Raw genomic sequence first — 9,750 nt, 5'->3', positions numbered from 1 at the left:
TTCTCTAATCTTAGCTGCACCGGGTCTTGTTCAGATGGGAAATCTGTTTATGTCAATCAAAATCTTGATCATGGAAGGGTTCATGGAAAAGAGAAAAGAGAAGAACCCATTCAAATCAATCACAGGTATATCAATATGGATAGAAGGAAGCTGCCTCAAGCAAAATTTCAGGTGAAAGATGAGTTTGACAGCCAGAGTTTTGATAAAATGAGCGTGGGATCAAACAGAGAAGTGTACTTTGGACCGCCAGTTCTGAAACCTGGGCTTCACAATGTGACAGTTAAAACACAATTGGATGATCCAAGGAAGTCCTTGGAAGTGTTTGGCTCCAGTGCAGTGAAGAAGGGAGACATAGCCAAGAACCTTGAGAGGAAACTGTCCATGTTAACTTGGGATGCCATTCCAAATGCCCCAACCATTTCATCTATTTCCAGAAGCAGCCAGGGATGCGATGATATTGAGAGCGATGCTAGCTCAGATCTCTTTGAGATAGATAACATATCCGGCAGTGGTCAGGCCTTGTTCACAAGGCAAGTATCTGATGGCATGTCTAGCTGCATGACCCCATACGCACCAAGCGAGTCCAGCATTGAATGGAGCGTTGTCACAGCCAGTGCGGCTGACTGCTCATTTGTTTCAGATTACGGTGAAAAGAAACCAGCAGAAAATAGTAGAGCTCCGGGATCAAAAACAGCCAGTAGAGTGGCCAACGCCAAAGTTTTACCAGAGAAAGAGGCACAAAAAAGCCGAACAGGTGGGATATTGGGGTGCAAGAGTCACAAAGCAGTTATGGTTGCTGAAACTGCATACAGAAGTGATGAGAAGTCAAAGCCTTCACACCTACACCATCTTCCAAAATCAGCCACCCCCATGTCAGCAAGACTCTTACAAGCTGACATTAAGGTGAAAGATCTTGATTTCCAATAAGAAAACTCACAATTGCTCTTCTGCACATGCATTAAAGCCTCTGCCTACGCGGCAGGGCATGGGGTAAACCAAGGTTGATTATGGAAGAAGCTAGCTAAAAGGTTCTCTGTTTAACATACATTTTCTTTTAATTGTGTAATTTCTCCTAAATATTGCATATAAATTTCAACCTGGCTATATTCTTTTTCTATATGCCTTGTAAGTAATGAATTTCTCTCCAGTAAATTTAGCACAGTGGTCCTTAATAGTTTGTGTCACTGAAATGCACAACATCCCGCAAACATAAAAGGAGAATTTGAATTTGTCTGGGCAATTGGACCCAAAAGAGGGGTAATAGACCACATATAACTGACCACCCTTGTCTAATCAATTACCTTTATTCATTAGTTCAAGTTTTATTCTTGTTCTCTTGATTTTCAGCTGGGGGGGCATTCATGTTTTGGAGCTTCTTTCCAACTTTTAAGTGAAGTTGCTTTTTAACAAGCCATCTTTGCCTCACTTCAGAGCCTACAAACATAGAGCTTTGCGTTGGCATTTATTCCTCTATTCCAAAACTGAAGATCCCAAAGCATGAAGACAAATGCCTCAGAAAAGTGGCATATGTTCTAGAATGCAACTCCCACATTTGCCATGTAGCCCTTATGGCAAGATTTTTCTATTTCTTTGCAACTTATAGTTATTAGAAAATAAAAAAGAAACAGTTAGTCCCATCCAGGATCTTAATTGTTTGAAAGATGGAGAACCCAGCTTTCAAGTACTGATGGCACAGATGCAAGTGCAAACAACAGGATGAAAAGGCGCCACAAGTTCAAAAACTGTGGCATCAAGTTTCAATGGTTTTATAACTTAACGATGGAAACTACCAGGAATGTTGTCCAAAATGACATGCTCAACTGATGACAGGCAGTGGCACAGGTATACACTGCAGCAAGTTGGGTTGCTACAATAAATTCCTTAACCATCTTAAATTAAAGGTGGATGTTGGGAGTGGATCCCATGCTCTCTTCTCTCCCTTTCGTCTCATGGAAACTAGGTTGGGAATCTAGTAAACACAATCCACTCTAGATTTTGGAAAATCCCATCAGAAAAGTAAAGAAAGTAATTAGGCCCATAACAGCAAAATCTCTGTACTTGTTGACTTGAGATCGAATGGTGAAAATCACCCTGTCAAACTGAGAAAGACAGATGAACTGCAGCCATATCCATGAGCAAGCTATTAGTTTTGCAACAAACTATATTGGACTGCTATTAAAGATATATTATGCAACAACTGCTGATGGTTACATATTAAAAAGTTATCTCGCCTGCTGCTGGAGATATTGCTACTCACCAATAACTTATGTGGTTTTCACAACTCCTGAAACTATAACGATGTTTTTCACAGACGAATATGTTATGTCTGTCTTTTACAATGCATAAAGCCTGCCTTAGGTAAATGTGCCTTGAAAAGCACTCATTGCATAGGTAACATAATTATAACAATTATACATATTATAGTTTAAATTAGTGTGAGATTGTCATATTAGGATGCTGAATACGATATCGTTAGCTAGATTCTCTCTTAAATCTTTGAAAATTTCCTATATATATTCTTCATTAGTTTCTTTGTAAAGGACACAATTCAAAATATAAAATTTTTCTTTTATTACTATGGTATCAAGAGCCATCCATTTACATTTTATTCTCTAACACCTTATCTCCATACCGTTTACTCTATGGATTGATATATTTGTTTGTTACTGTCATTTTTCAATCAACTGTTTGTTACTTGTTCTGTCAAGTCATTTATCTATCATGTGTTTTATCATGTTTTGTTACATATTCTATTACGTCATTTATAGCGTCTTTGGTCATGTCATCTACCTATCACTTGTTCGAGCACATCATATGCTATTCAAAATAACTATCGTATGTTCTGTCATATTATTTATCAATTAAATGTTTACCAAGTTACCTATCACGTTATCTACAAGTCAACTATCTACCACGTGTTCTGTTGCGTCATTTGTCTGTTATATATTATGTCATATCATCTACTAATCAATTGTTTGTCAAGTGACCTGTTATATCATTTGTAAGTCAACTGTCTGTCACGTGTTCTGTCACATTATCTATTTATCATGTGTTCTATCATGTTATCCTGTCACCTATTTTACCATGTTAACTTATCACATTAACTAAAACTCATCATCCCATCGTATTTGCACTCCTACAAAATCACTAATTCTACTAATTTTGACATTCTAATTACGATTTTGACCTCTGTTTTTGTTAAATCTAATTGTAAGATGGAGAACTTTAAAGTTTTTAAACTAATTACAACCATTTTGACAAGAAACAATTACAATATAAGGATTTAAGATATGAAAAGTATTATGATTGAACGCAAATTTTGATGTATTGTCATTGAAAATCGTCGTTCAGTCACTAGCTAGTTTCAAGATTTAGTTTCCAAATTCAAATTAGTATCTATCATACCACTTTGAGTTTGAGAGAATGTTACTATAATCAAATATAATTACATCAATTGTATAAATTATAAGTTAAATCAATGTAATTTTGTTAGATTACGATATGGTTACCATACTTATAATTGAAATTTTCTTTTATCATTGAGAATCGTTATTATATATATATATACCTCATTAAATTATTTATGAAATATATAATTTACAACACAATTTTTGTTTTACCATCATGGATGATGTGACGAAGCCATAAATGTAGGGGAAAGAGGGAAAGGGGAGGGGGAAGGGGAAGGAGAGGTTGTTCTTAAAAGATGAACATTAAGCAAAATTATTTGTAATAGCTGTTATGTAATAAATCAAGGCACAGGTTGGCTCAGGTATGTTGTGAAGGAACCAATAAGATTGAATGACATTTATTTGAATACAATAGTTGTCATGGACCACTTAGAATAGGCAAACATATATATATATATATATATATATATGTATGTATATAGATATTTCATGGTTCAAGGCTGCATATCTAAAAGCAGAATGCATATCCAGTGATTAATGATTATTGATCCTCAGAACCCTGCTGGAACCACAACATGATGGTGTTTAAAATCCCACTGCAACTGTTGTTATCTAATTCCAACATCAGCAAAAACCCAGAAAGCAAAACAGTGAGGAAGGGTATGTCGGCGAGGCATAACAAGATCAGATATTAAAGGCGGAGTACCTTGGACAAGATACAAACTCAAGGCCTCAAAAGTTCTATGTGAACCCATCAGCAAGATTGACCCACTTACTCCCACCTGAAAACGAAGCATAACTAATGGAATTAATTATTAGTGCAAGAGTTAAAACCAATAAAATTTCTACATGGTTTTGGGTTCATTATTAACCAATAAATCAAATATTCTACAACTTGCCACATCAATCAAATAACATGGCTATATATATATATATATATATATATATATATATATATATATATATATATATCAATCATCAATTTAACACCCCAGGTTTTCAATTTCATGGATTTTAATTCTACCCCACATCATTTAAACCATTTTGTTGATTTTTTATTTTTATTTTATATATCTCCAATAAATGACTCAATTGTTTATTACTGACAGTTGACGACCCCTTTTAAGCTAGAATAAATGTTTATAGAGATTACAACTATATAAAAGTGGCCTAGCTTCAGTATAAGAAATATGAAAATTTAAGAGAAAAAGAAAGGAAGATAAAGTTTAGACTAACTCTGAACTAAAGAGAGAGAGAAATAAAGAAATAAATATATGTATAGTAAAATATATTCACAATTGTTGCAAAAAGTATGATATATGGGGAATTGTTGTGTCGATCCACTGCGATTTGGACCATCAGCCAATGGGATTAAGAATTGGTATAGAAATTAGTATTCTTTCCGGTTTTTGTTTGTTCTGTTACGAGATTAATCGTGATCATAATCATTTTAATTGAGAATTAAATATCGAAATTGAACATCTAATGTTGATGCAATCGAATTATTAAATTGTTGACTTTGATAGTATATTTTTTATTTAGTCAAATTCACAATTTCAACTTATGAAATGATGATGTCTTTAATTATTGGTTTATTGGAAACAAAATGTTTTGTTTCGTACTTGATCCAGCCAGGGGTGGTTAGTAGCCTCCTCAACCATTAATGTTGACTCTTTTTATTAACATTTTGTAGGTTTTCAGATTCATTTGGGGACAAAATGAGTATTAGAAAGTTATATTGGAATTAGATCTCTAAAAGTTGTCAATTTCCTTAAAAATATTAATAACCCAATATCTTGGAGTTGTTACAGACTCATAAAATTTACTTTCAGCTGAAATAAATTTGAAGTTATTTATCATGAGTCTGATTAAATTCTAAATTGTGTAATTTAGCCTTGCATATATATATATATATATATCAAAATAATAATAATAATAATAATATGGAAACTTAATGTGCCAAAAAAAGGTGGAAATGGTTACATTTGGAAAAGTAAGAGTAAGAGGATCACCTACTTGAATTTGAACCCATCATGAGGTGTGAGTTTGGGCTCAAGATCCTTAAGTTCTTGTTTGAAGAAATACTCGTTTGGGCCTTAGCAGTTTAGCATCGAATGGGCCTCATTCGCTCATTTTCAATTTTATCTTTTGATTTGAGCAAGAGAATATTCTAATTTTATTTTTAAATAAAAACAATTACATACATTTATTATTGAATCATATATTTATGTGCAATTTTCAACCCTATCTGTTAAACATTACGTAATAATATTTCCAATTTTAATAAAAACTTGTTCCATTTACTCATTTTTAACTTACTTTTTATGTATTTGCAAACCGAAAAGTGTTAAGGACCAGATAAATTTAAATCCAATCCTTAAGTCAAAAAAATAAAGATAAATAAATATTTCAAAAAAGAATATGTAAGTATTTTTTGGGGTAAACAATCGGTTTAGTTACTTAAATTAGTTAAAAATTTCATTAATCGATTTTTTAAAGAGATTTAACCAAAGGGATCGATTTTGGCTCTTAACCAACTTGATTGCATTTATTTTATCCTCTAAATGCTTTTAACTCTTCAATTTACATAATAGTTTCTTTTGGAATATTAATGACATCATATCTTTTTTTTATGGCTAATTTAAACTTATTTTGGGAAAAAATTTTAAACATTTGCTAATTCAACAAGCATTATTTTTACACGATGTTGTAATTGCCTCAAAAAAAATGAAAAAGAAGTAGTAAATGAAATAGGAATTTTTTTAAAAGAGATTGTTATAGAAACTATTAAACTGTCTAATTATAAATATTATTTGGTCTATTAATATAAAATTCTAATTATGTGAATTAAAATTGTCCTAATATAGACTATGGTGAACTTAGTTTGAAAGATGAAGAAATAATAAGAATTGGATAAATAGTTCTTAAATAGTTAACTACTCACTTAGGTTTTATGTAAGTGTTTTATAATCTTTGTAAATGATTTGCTTAAATAAAAGAAAATGATTATTAAAAAAATCTTTCATAATTTTGAATAAATAAGTGAGATGATGATCACATATTTTGTAAACAAATAAATTTTGATAAAAAAAAGCTATGTCAATAATTTTATGAGGACTAGTTTTGCATTATATTTAATTTTTATAAGTGTTTTATATGATTATATCAATGCCATCTCTATTATAGAGAGTTATCATATGCATCTTTGAAGCATGAATGCTGCTAAGTCTTTTAGTTTTCTATGTAATCCTTAGGAAATTTCTATGCTTTTTAGTAGTAGTTTAACTTATATGGTATGAAGTTTCATTTATGCAATATTACCTTTATTTTTTGTCAAAATCTCTCAATTCAACCTTTGATTATTTAATCCCTTTATGTTGAAGGACATGCAAAGCCTTGGAGCATAAATGCAAAGGATGGTGGGCTTAAAAGGCAACTAAACATATTGAAATTTTTAGGGCATAAATTGAGATGTAGAAGTCCGATCAAGGTGAATATTGAACCAATGGAAAGCCGAGAGGATGAGTTATAACTTTCGTGTTCAACACTTCGCCCAGATCAGAAGAAATCATGGCCAACAATGAAGCTAAAAGTGAGGACCATAGTAGCTTTGCACTAGGCAGCTTGAAGGAGGAAAACGTTGGAAACAGCAAGCCTAGCGTTGCAGCTCAAGCTCCCAACGCTGCAGCACTGTCCCTCTTCACCAAATAAAACCTTCAATGCTGTAGCACCAAGCTTCCAGAGCTGCAGTGCTGTCCAGTGAAGCAAGGTAAAATGTCCAAGTTAGAGAGTTTCTCACTGTAGTGAGAATGCAAGTCGGCTGCAGCAAGAAACAAGGCATATAAAGTCAAAAAGGATTTACGTTGCAGCGAAAATCCATTCTCGTAGCAGTGAAAATGAGGGTGTTTGCAATGCTAAGTCAAAAGAAAATTCACTATAACAAAATTCCATTCTTGTTACAGTGAGAACACATCAATTAATGAATATTCTTGCAACAATTAATGAATATTCTTGCACGGGTTTCTAAGTTAAGCTGAAAAAAAAAAGGGTATAAATAGAAAGTTTTGTACTGAGAGAGAGGAGGATTCGGGGAGACTATTTTGGGCAAAAGGAGCCAAGAACCAAAAAGGAAAAAAAGGAGAGGAATTAAGAGCTAACGGATCTCAAAGCTGTAGTAAATCATTTTCTCATTCTAGATTTGATTCTCTCTGTCTCGCTCTTTGTGAAAAACAATGCTTTACTTTGCTAAAATGTGTATTTTCCTCTTGAATATGTTAAGTTAGAGTTTTTAATTTAGGATTATGGTGGATGTTATTGTGTAGTTGGAATATTTTGGATTCATTTTTTTTACTTGCTTTTATGAGAATATCAATGTTTATTCAAATATATGCTTATTGTTTCATTTGTTGCTTAATCACCAACAAGTTGAGTATAAGATTTTAAATGATGCCTAATAAAGATAATCTAAAAGGACCTAAATTTGAGTAATGTATGTTCATTTCATGTTAAGAAATTAAGTGGATGATTGTTTAAAAGGATAGGCCTATACCTATTAATCATACATAGTCAATATAAGTCCTAAACTTAGTGAACTTAGCTTTAGTTAATTTTTTATAGACATATAAATAGTTAATAAAGCTAGGCAATTGTGTGATGACTCAACAGAGTATTATGCATGCTTAGAAAACTTAGACTAACATTGATTTTTATAAAAAATAGGTAGTTAATTGATCTTGTATCCTTACAAAGCAATAGCTGAAACCATAGACCTATGATTTAATTACTTTGTTTCCTCATTACACCTTTAATTTGCAATTCTTAAGTTAATTTAGAATTTTAGAATAAACTTTATTTCATTTTAGCAATTTGTTCCTTTTGTTGTTTAGATAAAACTTAACTTGTTATAATTTTAATAATTAGTAATAAATAGTAAATCAACTACTTGAGGGATCGATAAGCTCTACTTATTATTATATCACTTGTTGCAACCGTGTGTACTTGCGCGTAGTATTTACTTGTATTTAATTTTGAACACAATCCATGTCACACAAGCAAAAAAAAAAATATTTTACACAACAATCAATGATATTAAGATTTAAATAAAGATTTATAAAAATTTAAATTGATTTTTTGTTACGCTTTGAAAGTTGAATATTTGTATGGATTTTATATTTATTTACATAAATATAAATATATAAAATTCCTAATCAACAAAAAAATAATAATGAAATTACGTGCTATTTGTTATTTGTTTGATGCAATTTGATCCTTTAATTTAAAGGTGAGTATGAAGAAGCTATGTAGTTGAATTAAAAGCAAAATTGACTTAACAAATAATAAATATGAAATTCGGGTAATTGACTCCACTTGACCCAAACCCTCTTAATCAAATTAATTGTTTTAGTCAATTTAACCAAATCAAATTAACTAACTTTTGTCAATTAAGTAGGATAAATTGGTTTTAATACAATTTTTGTTCGTCTCTAATTTTGTACATAATATATTTTGTACTTTTAAAAATAAGTTATTGTAATTAAAAACTAAAACTTTAATTTTTAAAAGCAAAATAATAACTAACAAATCAAATAGACGTAATAATAATTGTAATAAGAAGAATAAAAAATAATTTTCAAGAAACAGATAATAACAATGAAAAAAAATTGTTGAGATTTGTAGTTACTGAAATTTCAACGGAAGAGAAAAAAAAGAAGAAGAAGATAACAAGTTCAGAATTTTTTTTTTAATTTTTGCTCTCAAAATTCAATATTTGTAGTTGTAGTGTTTTTGCAAGTGCTTGTTAATGCTAAAGTTATCTAAAAAAAATATCTAAAGAATGCCTCAGCCCTTGGCCTGAAGTACTTCGAAGATTCTGTGTCCAAACATCAAAAGATGGAAGCCGTCCTTGACTTTCCCATGCTACCCCTACCAAAAAACGATCAAATGACTATAATACCATACATTGTCCAGTTGTCATGCTCGGATTGATCCATTTGTATATCCCCAAAATATCCCCAACAGAGCAGATATAAACTCCCAAAACCCTAGCATTTTGTCTTCTCACTCTCTCACTTTTCTCTCTAGTAGGTCTCAAAGGAGAGAAAATACTAGGGTTTTAGAGAGAAGAGAAAACAGAGAGAAAGAGAGCACAGGAGAGAGAAGAGGCAAGTTGTTAGGGTTAGGGTTTCCTTTTTTCTTTGTATAAGAAAGAAAAATGGTGGCAGACAAAGGAAAGAAGATGAAACTAGCGGAGAAGGGAGAAGAAGAGAACTCTGAACAAATCGATGGAGACCTCGTCCTTTCCATCGAGAAGCTACAAGAGATCCAAGACGAGCTTGAAAAG

The 9,750-nt window shown here is 31.8% G+C and overlaps 1 protein-coding gene across 1 annotated transcript; it reads left to right on the top strand.

Moving 5' to 3' along the window:
* The first annotated feature begins 6 nt into the window (after positions 1 to 6).
* On the top strand, positions 7 to 1,117 carry LOC110418391 (protein PHYTOCHROME KINASE SUBSTRATE 3-like). Its single transcript, XM_021431109.1, has one exon. It carries the CDS (start codon positions 136 to 138, stop codon positions 925 to 927), a length of 792 nt encoding a protein of 263 aa, XP_021286784.1. The 5' UTR covers positions 7 to 135; the 3' UTR covers positions 928 to 1,117.
* The last annotated feature ends 8,633 nt before the right edge of the window (positions 1,118 to 9,750 follow it).

This window comes from Theobroma umbraticum, unplaced genomic scaffold, assembly GCF_002168275.2.
Source record: "Theobroma umbraticum cultivar Fairchild unplaced genomic scaffold, ASM216827v3 scaffold_50.0, whole genome shotgun sequence".
NCBI lineage: Eukaryota > Viridiplantae > Streptophyta > Magnoliopsida > Malvales > Malvaceae > Theobroma > Theobroma umbraticum.
The sequence above is the reverse complement of the archived record's forward strand: the minus strand, read 5'-3'. Positions and strand labels throughout refer to the sequence as shown.

Excerpts from the sequence above, each read along its gene's own strand:
- LOC110418391 (XM_021431109.1), top strand. The coding sequence starts at position 136 with ATGGATAGAAGGAAGCTGCCTCAAGCAAAATTTCAGGTGAAAGATGAG.